The sequence below is a fragment of the Falco biarmicus genome, chromosome 4 (assembly GCF_023638135.1).
Source record: "Falco biarmicus isolate bFalBia1 chromosome 4, bFalBia1.pri, whole genome shotgun sequence".
NCBI classification, from domain to species: Eukaryota; Metazoa; Chordata; class Aves; order Falconiformes; family Falconidae; genus Falco; species Falco biarmicus.
Genome location: NC_079291.1, coordinates 109,918,805 through 109,931,941, shown reverse-complemented (window position 1 = coordinate 109,931,941; position 13,137 = coordinate 109,918,805). Strand labels below are relative to the sequence as shown.

General features: G+C 41.1%; 1 protein-coding gene across 1 annotated transcript in view; it reads left to right on the top strand.

The window, feature by feature from the left end:
* The window catches only part of SYN2 (synapsin II), a 193,676-nt gene that overhangs the window by 155,550 nt on the left and 24,989 nt on the right, over positions 1–13,137 (top strand). Inside the window, exon 9 of the mRNA XM_056336676.1 lies at positions 2,436–2,538. Coding sequence (XP_056192651.1) covers positions 2,436–2,538 — 103 coding nt within the window. The remainder of the gene's footprint in view (positions 1–2,435; positions 2,539–13,137) is intronic.

The window sequence follows — 13,137 nt, the reverse complement described above, 5'->3', positions numbered from 1 at the left end:
GCACAGGAAGGGACAAGGACGAGGCAGAGAACAAGCCCAATCCAATGTTACACGTTCTTATTGATGCCTGCGTTTCAGAGAGGCACTGCTTCCCAGATAGAACCAGAAGAAGAAAGACCTATACCAATTATGCACACCTCATCTGGCACACCAGATATTTCATGTCGCACACCTGAGGAACAATACTTTATGACCTGACAGTTCTAAAGCAGCTGCTGCATGCTGTATTTGCTCTGGGAAAATAAGAGCCACGACCTCTTGTCAAACCTACTGTGCAAGCCTGGGGTTTAAAACACTGCAGGCTAGTCCATCCAAGACTTCTCCTTCCAAATGAAACTATATTTTTCCAGCCCTGTGTTTGTTGGCAGAAGATAGACTATTAAAAATACTTTCATAGATCTGATTGATGTTTTGGTACTTTAAAGAAAATGTCATCTTTTTTTTCATACAAACTCCAAATACTTACTGTTAATGATGAGTTTTGCTGTCCACATGTCTTTCCAAGATACATGTTGGTTTTTTACAGCAAAAAAAAAGTTATTTATAAGCAAGTGCATGCAAGCAGTCGAGTCAGTCAGTGCATCTACAGATGTTGAAATTGTCAAGCATCCAAAAAGCCCTCTCATTTTGGACAAAAAACTTGTTTCTCACAGGAAAAAAAAATATTTTCATTGCTAAAATATTACCATCAGGATCTTTTCAAACAGTTGTATCAATTTCTTTGTATTCTGCTCAAAAGAAAAAGTTTTCCACTGGAACAGACTTTATGTAAGAAAATATAAAGAATATGACCTAACAAGTTTGCTTGGAAAGGATGCTATTACTGAAAGTATTTATGTATGAGTAAGACTTTCAGTCCAGGAACCATTTTCCTTTGATCCTGTAGTGAAGTCAAATGCTATGTTTATTACATCAAAATTTTTGCAATGGAAAATACTATGATGTGGTAAATCTATCATCATGGCTCAAAGGCTGGAACAGGAGAGAGCAGGAGAGGGTCTGTAAAAGGAAATAGCTCTAATTTACACTCAAATGCTAGCCAGTGAAAGAGAAAAAAGTTCATGATAAATGGTTGCTTTAAAACTGGGGGTTTTTTGAAGCAAAATGTGCCCTTCAGTTGGTAGAGCTGCCTGTATAACCTTTCAGGATCATATCAGAGCTTACTGCTGCCCGTGCGCAGCTATGCTATCAGTTAATGCAAGTTCTCAATGTGGTTTTGTGCCCTATGAGCCACCTCTTGCCATTGAGCAACATACAGAGCTCATGTTGCCTCAGAACGCTCTCAGCAAAGCGCTGCGCTCCCTGTTATGTCACTAGCAGTTCTGCTCGATCACAGGAATTGCCTCCCTCCTCTTCTAGTAAGTCCCACTTTGTTCCCTTGTTAGCCAGATGATCTCTCTATCCATAGAGAAAGAAAAAGAATTTGTATTATTGCACGTAGAATGGGTAAACTGTCCATTCCTCAGTCCGTGTTTCTTAACATGAAGTTAGAATATAAACAGAGCAGTTCTTATGTTCAGTCCTGTTAAACACCAGCCTTTTTAGGGGTTGTAGAATTCCTCAGAATTCTTCAAATTTCAGTTGAATTTTGCTGTAGTTGTCTATAACCCTCCATGAAGAATATTGTCCTTGCCTGCATGCTACGTAACTTTTACGGAGTGTCATCCATCTGTTTCTCTTGTGTCATCTTAAGGGTTGTTTTGTCTTGATTTTTCTTTTGCCCTGTTCAGTGATGTGCCTGTAAAGCTATCATTGCTACTTTGGAACACAGCTGGGTCCATAATTTAAGAGAGCGACTCTCATTCTAGTTTTCCTGATAAAAGAATAAAGCCCATCCGTGATTAAGTACACTACCAAGCACAGTAAGCAAGAGGACCGTCACACTTGAAGCTGTGCACAGATGCACAACTCTGAATTTCACAGGAAAACAGGAGCCCTGTTCCCTACTTCCTAAAAGCCCTTGGCATCACTGAAGCCACGGAAACTGGTCAGATGATAAATCCTCCTTCTGTGGAGTTCTCCCACAAAGTACAGCCACAACTAGCAAGCTGTACTAGTGTGAGGACACTGGGAATGCAGGGTGGGGTACAGCTAAAAAGCTCTTCGTGTTTCAGCGTATCTTATGTTTGGGTTACTCACAGTTTAGAGCAGTGACATGTTGGGACCAATATAAACTGGGACAGAATCCAGCATCCAGCATAACACTAGGTCAGGATACAGACCACAGCTTTTCTGGATCCTACTGGGGAAAGCAGAGTAACTGAGCCGCTATCTCTAAGCTACTGTTTTGGGAAATACAAATTCAGTAAAACTGACAATGTAGTGAAAACTCTGAATGTACAGCAAATGTTATATAAAACACGTTGTTAGGTAAGCCTATAGAAAAACAAGAGCCTGATGAGATACTCACAGAAAAAAATATTTTTATGAAACAGGTACAAGCTTTGGGTTGACACCTGCTCTGAAATATTTGGTGGTTTGGACATCTGTGCTGTTAAAGCTGTACATGGAAAGGATGGAAAAGATTATATTTTTGAGGTAAGCAATCCCACTCTTTTCACTGTATGCTTTTATATATTGCAAACACCCAAGTAAAGAACATTTTTGATAGTTAGGCACTGGCTTATTTGTGTTTCAGGAAAGGCTGTGTATTTTTGAGCAGTGTTTAAATCATAATACCAAGCCACATGCCCAAGTTAGTGGCAACACTTGCTGGAAAATGTAACCATATATATGGTAATGTCTTTTTGTGTTTGAGGAAATGTACACAAACTACAAAACAAAACCAAATGTGGATGTCACATTTTCCCAACCCTTATGATTTCTTTCCTGAGCAGGCTTACCAGTTTTTCCTGGAAGGCTTATAGATAGCACTATCCTAAGGGAACCCCAACAAAATTATACCTTTATATGGAAAGGGAAATTAAAAATTAAGTGGAAGCAACTTTACTTTTTTTGAGCCTAAATATTATCTTTAAGATCTGATTCCTCATGAATCACTGGTTTCTGCTGCAGGTGATTTTGAAAAGGTTAAGATTTTCATTTACCTTAAGTTTATTATGGATAAATAGACCTTTGTCTGGCCATAAAACAAGCCATCATCACTTGCCTGTCACGCAAATCAGTATTTCTTCAGCATCTTCCATGTTCTTAGAATTTTATTCATGAGGTAGGCAAGTATATTCAGCATCTCCCCACTCCAAAAGAGGTGGATATTTGCTAAAGCAGAAGTCAGAGTGTTTTTTCTAAACCATGAGACTAACCTGGAGATTTTGGATTAACCCTTTCTAGTTATTTGTGTCTGTTTATAACAGAAAAGCTTTGTAGAAGTAAAAATCTTTGTTTGTCTGAGTGTTAAACAGCTCTATGTATTCTATTGCAGTTTCACAAATTTGTTTATCACTATTGCAATTGTTAATAATCCCCAAATCACTCCATGGCACTTCAAAGGACAGAGCAGCTTGCAGCATTAAACCTTCAGCAAAACAAACAGAATTAATAAATGCCTCCCGAGGTGCTGAGGGTGATGTCAAGAAATCCTGTTTCCACAGTCTGCCTGGCCAAATTATAACTTAATGGGTCTTTTGTATCAAAACTCACTGTAGCATAAAATTAAGGATTCCATACTAAACCTCTGTTGCTCCTTCATAGAGTGCAGTCTTTCCCCTCCACCGCACCCTGAAGTTCCTGGTAAATCTGTAATGCCTGACCCAATGAAATCTGACTGAGTTTTGACAGAGTGAAAGAAAAGCATTTTCCTCTTTCTGAAAACAGACCACTCTGACTTCCGCTGATACAATATAGAGGAAATTCCTGGAAATAAGATCTGTCACCGGTGCTACTTCCTAGCTTGGCTGTAGCCACAGGTGGATCTCGGTCATTTCCACGTACTGGGAAGGTGTTGATGTCTGCTTATAAGCTGCTCTCCAGCAGCTGGGCTTGGGCAGGCTCCCCCATACCCTCCGTAGGGAACTCCGCTGTTCCCAGAGCCCCTAAACATCTCGGAGGACGAGTCTCAGCATTTTCCACACACACCCATTTACCTAAATTCATTGTGAGAAAGTTTGTGAGTATTTGGCTCGCTTTAATCCAATAAATTTAATCCAAAACCTTTAAAATCATGTAGATTATTTTAAGATACAAGATCTTAGTTGTCTTACCTCATACGATAGTAGTTACAAACTGAAAGATTGCATGCACAAAGATGCAAAACTAGAGTAGGATTGCATTTAACAAGTGTATTCTTGTAAGAACTGGAAGTTTCAGACATAAACCAAAATTGCTTCTTATATACTGTAGCTAAAGCTAGTGTGTTGGTATCAACCTACGCTACTTAGTCCCTCCTACCATTCTTTTATTACCTACTTTCTTTTCATCCTGCTCTTTCTGTACAAACACAGTTGGACCTTTTCTGCTTCCAATGCACATGAAGGATGTCTCCTTTGTTTTAACAGCTGACACTTCTGTGGCATTCCTCAGGTTAGCAAATGCCTGTCAGACTAAATACACTTCACTTTCATTCAGTGAACTCGACTGTTTCCACATTTTTGATGTTGCACAATATTTCATATTTTTGAGTAAAGCCAGCAAGCATCATCAGCTTCCACTGAAGCTGGGTACCAAAACTAATTCCTGCATCATGCCTGGGATGTCTGTTGGGTAGGAGGAGAAGGGGGAGCAGTTTTTTGAAAATGAAATGGCCAGTGCAAATTATATAATGTACCAACATAGTACCTCATTTCCTGCTTCTGAACAAATACGCTAATTTTCCGTGCCAGATAGAGTCGTGCTTTTAAAAAGATAGGATTCTAAGAACTGTAGGACACATCAGGAACTGGGTTTATAGAGCATTTTAAGTATGTACATAATAGATTGTTGCAATTAAAAGGAAGTGTGGATAGAAGCGTGATAACAGATTGCTGTTCTACAGAATCAGCTGAATTGTTTGGAAGATGGTAATGCTCATCAGCAAGAATATTTAGAATCTGTATAAGGCATTGAAATGTGGAATTGTTTGCAAAGTTCACATCCAACAGAACATCTGTAAAACTTATGCTCATTTGCTGCTGAAAAGCCATCTTACATCAACAGTTATGACACTATAATTTCAACATGTATTGCACTCTAATTCTATGATACAATGAAGAGTAGCAGACCGTCTGCACCAGTATAGGAAAAAATTTCACCTTTTGTGTGCTTTCAACATGGGAAAATAAATGTGTTATTAAAACTAGCACGTACATGCTGCAATCAAGAACCAGTAGCTGAGCAGGACTATCGGTCTATAAATACTTGGTTTAAACTCCAGTTGCAGTCCTATACCATACTGAAACCTATGCTCTCATGTTTTCGTGATGGCTGGTATACCTACTACAAAATGTTCCGGTATTACTGACACTTTAATTCTGCAGATATGATCTGACAAGAAACGTACAAACTTCATAATGTATGAAATAATGTAGGCAGATATTTTCTTCCGGAGTCTTCCGTTTGAACGTTCAGCCTGTGTAACTACCAACAGGAAAGCGTACGTATGTCATCCAGCTTCAGAGTGGGTGTGAGTTAGGGTAGAATTCTACTGAAGTATGCTTTGTGTAGTCAACATTCTAGACAGAATATAACCAAAGGGATTCTCTGTAATAAGGTTGGGAGAGCAACATTTTACAGGAATAACTACTTAGTACCTAGTACATGTTCTTCGACGAGAGCTTTAGTGCATAATCCAAGGCAATAGTTTCTAAATACCCACAGTGTTGCAGTGTTATGTGTAATAACTCACATGCTTACGAAAACATCCATTCTAAACTAATGTTAGAAACCATAACGCGTAAATGACTTTTTGATGGGTTGTTTTTTTTTTTTGATGTGGTGTTCAACTAATTGTTATTTTATAGATTAAGCCAATCTCTTTCACATATTCTCTTCAAAGTGCTTGAATTTTTCTCAGATATATTGACTGCATTTTCTATAGATTTTCACACTTTTTTTAAAACTATATCACTTATGTGAGTTTGCAACATACAAATTCAGCTTCATCGAGCAAATGTGTTTGGATGTAGTAATCATTTGCTTGATCTGTTTTCGTTCCAGATGAAAACAAGGCCATATAAATTCATCTGTAGGCACCAGATCCTTCGTCTAGGAATGCTGGATTCACTTTCCCAGCAGTTCTTACTTTCTCTGCAGATGTTGTTACTCACCCACTGCAGGAGGGACTGTAAAAATTTCCTAGCAGCCACCACTGATTTTCTGCTGTACTATCCCCCGCTGGTTTCTCAGGTGTGGTTACATTTCCAATTACAAATTATTCCTGCATCTGCCATAGAGACCTCAGGGAAAGCCCCGTGATTACTTCATATCCAGTCACTCCCTGACTTCTCAGAAATCACACCATCTCTTCTTACGTCCCATTCAGTCATAAATGACCTCCTCGAACTATTAGTTTTTCTTAGTGTCAGTTACTTTCACCATACTTGGAAGTCTTAAATGAAAATCTCTATCGGTCTCTGCCTTTACAGTCAAAGTTTTCACCACAATTAGAGACATCCAGGTCCCACAAAAACAACGCAGAAGAGTAACACATGCATAACGCAGCAACAATGCAATCCAGCTCCTTTTACCCGCAGACCAAAGTAAATGTTTTTTCTCAGTCCTCACGCTCTCAAGCATGGACCTTGAAAGCTACCCTGATTCGCAACAAAATTAATTCCTCCTCCCTCTGCACTCACCAATTATCATATCTTCTCCTGTAATTATGGGTCCTTTTCCATGTGAGATCCATATATTATTATTCTGCCAGGCTCCTTGGGCACTTCTGGCTTGCAAGCCCTCTCTCTGTTCCTTCCTATCCCTCTTGTATTTCAGCATCATGACAAACCCCTTTTTCTCCCACTGTATCAGCAAAGTTCTTTACCTTTGCCCGCCCTTTATCCTCACAACTCTGCCTTCCCAGCACTGTCTGGGCTGGCACTTCATCAGGCTCTAAGCAAGAGAACTTTCTTAATCCTGTGGTGGTAAACATAACAAGTAATGGAGAACTGGGGGAAGTGGCAGTCAGAGTAGTTTCTCCTTCAGATATGATGATCCCTTTGCAATTACTGATCTTTTATAATTGCAATGGCTCCTTTATTAATCCCATCCCATTTTCTTTCATACTCGTCAGAGTTAAACGGCATTTCTCTTTCTTGCCAGTCCCAATCTTGCAGCCCAAATTTCAATTATTTGCCTTATCCACACCAGCAGCGGAGGGCCTAGACTAATTCACTGGAAGGTTGTATCATCAGAAGGTCATAATAAAAGTGTAAATAAAATAAAAGTGTTTTATTTTATCACAGTATTGTGTTGACTTAAACATGCGGCTGTAGTTTCTGTTACTACTGCTAATATATGCAGTCAGTCTCTTATAGTTTAATATAAAGACGCATTAAGTGCATTTTAGAATATGGTTTCTGGGTCATAAAAGAAATTAATCCCATAGAACTGGGTACTGGAATGCATATAAATGGAATATAGAATTGATATGAACTAAGTGACCACAATTCATAGTGATGCATGTTTTTACTGTCATCTGTAAAAGTAACATATTTGATTTTATAAATTACAGATGTCTTTTTTTTCTATGAAATCCTCTTAGTGGGAAACTCCACGATTTTAAATAGCTAAACTAGGCACTGAAAAAAAACCACCTGACTGTTTTTGAATGATATTTTAAAACTAGTACAAGCTGTAAATAGACTATTTCTAAACAGGATGCTTTGTGTATGTTTAAACTTTGTCAACTCCTCTGAAGTGGGGGAAATGCTAGCATGACATTCCTGTTAGTCACTCGCAGGTTTTAAAAACTGGTAGTGTTACCCAAAATATTTTTTTAAAAAAATTGTAAGATACATTTATATAAAGCATGACTGATTTCTGATAACTGTCGTTAGTTATTTTACTAGGAAGGAAAATAGATGGCATTCTTGTAAAGAAAAAAAGACAACAAAACCCACCCTGTGAAGTGTTCACCTCGATCTTGGCTCCTCTGGGAACAACCAAAGCGCTCTCTGCGCAAGGGCCACCTCTGTCCCTGGGGGTGGCAGTGGCAGTAACAGAGGGAAGCTCAGTCTCTTCTGAGCAGCCACATGCCACGCTGGGTGTAATTGCAGTGCTCAGACACTCCAGCCATCCCCACTCAGCAATGCAAGCACTAAGAGCCCCCTCAGCCACCCCCTCACCCCCCCGCATTGCCTCTCGAGTCCAATTGGTTATTAAACTGGACGGTGTCCTGCAATTAAACCGCTTTTAAGCCTCAGTAATCTTTTACTCGCTCAGCTAGTTAGTGACATTTTAGTTTGGGATCGGTAGTTTTCTTTACAGTCTGATGCCTTACTTTCTCTTTTTACCACTTGGCTACTATCTCTGTGCTTCGGTAGGGCACCAGAACACTTACAGCTTGTCACCGTTCAGGACTCGGCATCTGGCTCAGTACGTCGTCAGTGTCAGGTTCAGCATATCTTTGGCCAACGGTATTGGTTCAACTATAGCGATGCACAGAAGGATCTTTAACAATGCCAAAACCTCTCCAAGTGGCCCAAGCTTGTCAAGGGCAGACGGCTATGACGTGTAACACCATATGAATCTGAATCTGACTCAACATGGGAACAGGGCAGCTATGCCTGCAAGTGCTGTCCTCAAGAAACGTAAGATCTTCTCCACTGAAGTCAACGTGAAGTTTTGAGCAACACCTCAAGGCTTCTTTTTTTATCCTTAGCCATAGAACTACACTTTTCCCACATGTTCTGGTAAACAACATAGCAGTACCTCCTAAAGAATGTTTATATGTAAACCTGCAGTTAGAGAAGTATTTAAAAACAGAAATTCTGTCAGAAGCCAGTCCTGCAGATCTTAAACCTGTCTAATCCTTTGGCTTGACCTTATTTTAGACAATTAGTTTCACAGTCAATCCAAATAATTTTTTTAATGTAATTGGATGGTAAGAAAAGTGAGGATTTCTTTGCACACTTGAGAAACATACAACTGTTGCTGCTTTTGTTGGGTAAGAGGGGGGTTAATATACACCTGATAGTGGGAGGAGCAATATTTTGAAAAATAGATGTCATTCATGCCTGCCTTCAAAAGGGGCAGGTTTTCAGACCACAGATGTAACTCCCTTTCTGAAAATCAGATGTTTTGCAGGAGACAACCAAGCATCCAATGCCCTTCACACTGACACCGGGACATTCTAACGTTCAGTCATGTTTAACACTTTAAAGTCCTTGCAAAAGTATCTGGTACATACGGTTGCCTCCTCCCTCCAGGTATTATACGTATTACTCTTACAAGAAAAAGCTCATGATAAAATGAAGTGGATCTTTAAACATTACAACAATTTTAAGAAATAGCAATATCTGAGCAGAAATTAATACTGAAGTAAATCCTCAAAGATTTTGTGCTTCAAGAGCCACACAACCAGCAAGACCACATTTTACCTATTCAGAAATATCAGCTTGTATCGGTTCAATACTTTCCTCTCAATTAATTAAAAACATCAGGTATGTTCCACTTAAAAATATCTGTATTAAAAGATATAGTGCATTCTATAAACTTCCCGTGTAATTATTAAGCATTTCTTCAATACTATTTATGTGCCCCAAGAGTGGAAAACCATTCATTCATTTCTTAAGAAACATTTGCTCTGGATTTCAATTATTATTTCATTGTTTACTTTGCTATTATTTTAAAGCCTTTTAGCTGTGAGGAAGCTTAGAAGAGACACCCCAGATCTGAAAATTCCAGAACAAGTATTGCCAGCGTTTTGGTTGCCAATACTCCATGCCAGTGTCTCTTGTAAATGAACGAACAGAATAATGTAAATGCTTTTGGACTTAAAACTAATCTTGTTATTAGAATGAAGCAGTCTTTCTCCGTCTCGGTAAGAATTTCTGTGGCACTTACATATTTTGAAAATCCTCAAGCTTTGGCAATACTATTTACAGTGCAGCTCATTCCCAACTACTATGCAAGATGGAAGATTACATTCCAGCGTTGTGATGAATGTGCATGTTCGTTTAAATCCAAATGCCTCTTTTAAGCATTCTCCTGGAGAAACTGGCTGCTCATGGCTTGGACAGGTGTATACTTTGCTGGGTTAAAGGCTGGCAAGACGGCCGAGCCCGTGGGCAGTAGTAAATGGCATTAAAGCCAGTTGGTGGCTGGTCACAAGCGGTGTTCCCCAGGGCTCAGGGCTGGGGCCAGTCCTGGTTAGTATCGTTATCAGTGACCTGGATGAGGGGATCCAGTGCACGCTCAGTCAGTTTGCACACCAGGTTGGGGGGGAGTGTTGATGTGCTGGAGGGCAGGGGGCTCTGCAGAGGGGCCTGGCCAGGCCGGGCCGATGGGCCGAGGCCACCGCATGGGGTTTGAGGGGGCTGAGTGCCGGGCCCTGCCCGGGGGTCACACCAGCCCCAGCAGCGCTGCGGGCTGGGGGCAGGGGGCTGGGAACTGCCTGGGGGGAAAGGGCCTGGGGGGTTGGTCAACAGCCACCTGAACATGAGCCAGCAGTGTGCCGGGTGGCCAGGGAGGCCAACAGCATCCTGGCGGGTATCTGAAACAGTGTGGCCAGCAGGACCAGGGCAGTGACCGTCCCCCTGCGCTCGGCACTGGTGCGGCCGCCCCTCGAATCCTGTGTTCGGTTTTGGGCCCCTCACTGCAAGACAGACACTGAGGGGCTGGAGCATGTCCAGAGACGGGCAGCGGAGCTGGGGAAGGGGCTGGGGCACAAGTCCTGTGAGGAGCAGCTGAGGGAACGGGGGGTGTTCAGCCGGGAGAGGAGGGGGCTCAGGGGGGACCTTATCGCTCCCTGCAACGACCTGACAGGGGCTGTGGGCAGGGGGGGTCGGTCTCTTCTCCCAGGTGACAAGTGACAGGACAAGAGGAAATGGCCTCAGGTTGCGCCAGGGGAGGTTTAGATGGGATGTCAGGAAAAATGTCTTCACGGAAAGGGTGGCCGAGCATGGGAACAGGCTGCCCAGGGAGGTGGTGGAGCCACCGTCCCCAGAGGTGTTTAATAGCCATGTAGATGTGGTGTTTAGGGACACGGTTCAGTGCTGGGCTTGGCAGTCCTGGGTTAACGGTTGGGCTTGATGATCTCAAAGGTCTTTTCCAACCTAAACGATTTTAGGTAATACTCAATTTGTGTGTCTAATTCCTAGAAGCACTTGAATATCTAAAAGAAGGAAGATGAAACTGCTCTTGGTTTATAAAGGAGATAAAGTGTTTGGTGTAGGCTGATGAATTGGGAAGAGTTTCGTTGTTCCCACTGTATCTCTTCCACCTCAGGAGGGGTCCATACAATGCAGATGCACTAGCTTCATGCTCTTCGGTGATACCCCTACAGATAACAAAATTCTTCCACCTTGTATCAGGTCTTACCACAAAATTTCAGTATCTTCCCTTAAACTACACGAGCTGGTTAACTAACAAAAATAGCTGAAGGCAACAATCTATAGCAGAACGCCCACCCCAGGAGATGGGAATTAACCTCTCCAGCCAAACCAGTCCTGCCTCCCCATAGCAGAGCTGTCTGCCTGGTCCTTTGGCTAGAGATTGGATAGGAGGGGGAGACGTTTGTGGTTTTTTGGCCATTAGCACTTACAATTGCCTGTGGCAGCAAAAGTCCTCCAACGCTCTTCTGACTCTGTTGAACCTTCTCAACCTTGTTTCATTTACCTGCAATAGAGAAGGAACTGCAGAATCTGAAGAGACACAGGAGGGTGCGCTTTTGGAAGTACTAAAACACCCTTACAAAATTCACTGATTGGTTTGTACTAAACCCATGAGGCTCCCTTACTAATGAGTCTTTCCTTCTTCACCCACCACCACCCTCTCACTTCCCAGCACAGCTTATTATTGTGTCTACTGCAGGATTTGCCTACGCTAGTGAGAAATATTTATTGTGTGAGATTTGGCGGCTGGACAGCTTTTCATAGACTGAGTGGTAGATGGACACAACTCAAGTTTGTACAAAGACTAACTGGACCGGATATAATGACATCCATATGGTATATTACTGCTAATGTAGTTTAACTGCTTTATCCCTGACAGCCTCTTATTAATTATTAATACTCTTGTTTGTATTGTGGACCTCAGTCACTTGTGATCCATACCTATGAGAAACAGCAGAATGCAGGACCGCAGGTGACATGCCTTCACCTGTTTCTGAGCAGCCTTGATATATGTCGAAAAAGGATTGCAGTTCCTTGAAAGGGAACTACATCCTTTTATTGTTGAAATAAGAGTGTCCAGTGCCATTGTGAGTATAGTTGGGGTTATTATGTTATGCTTTTATTTCCCCTGAAACAAGCACAGATGTGCCAAAAGTAGATAACTATAGAAATAATTCCGTAGAAATAACAAATGCTTATAACCCACTAAAGTGACTGAATTCAGTATTAGTTTTATTCATCTGAACAACTAAATTAAATAATTGCTGAACACTACTAACCTGCCCCATTTAGAATGGGAATGTGCACATTTTTATTTGCCTCTGATATCCTGCTTTCTTTGTAGAAATTCTTACTTCTTTTTTGCATCAGCTGCCGTGCAGCCACACTACTTTTCAAAAAAACCATATCAATAACAAGGTCTTATCTTAAATTTTTCATTAATCAATAAGGACCCAGCCTTCCCTAGCAGAAATCTGACAAATAACTAGGAAGCTGAAGTTTTAATTCACATTTCCATGTTCTAATTCTGCTAATGAACACGGTATGAGCCACAAAAACACCTAAGAGGGAAAATCTTCGGAAATGTAGCTTAGACAGAAACACAGACAGTTACTTCAGATTTTTAGCAGACCACAGAAATTTCATTTTCTTTATCAGCTCTGTGCTTCCCGCAGGAGTCGTGTTCCCCAGAGCATGCACGCTCAAGTACTGAACCTGTACGTTGCTTGAAGACTGGAAAGGGATGACGTTGTAAAGTTCCTCTTCTCTTGCTCTGACCCATATCCTGCATGGGGGCTGTTGTTTGGTTTTGTTTTTTTTTTCTGATCTAACATATACCATTTCTAAAGATCTTGTTTGACTTTTCTTAAAAACAATTAAGTAAACAGATGACCTGACATACTACACAGATGTGGAACAAGTTTACTCGGTG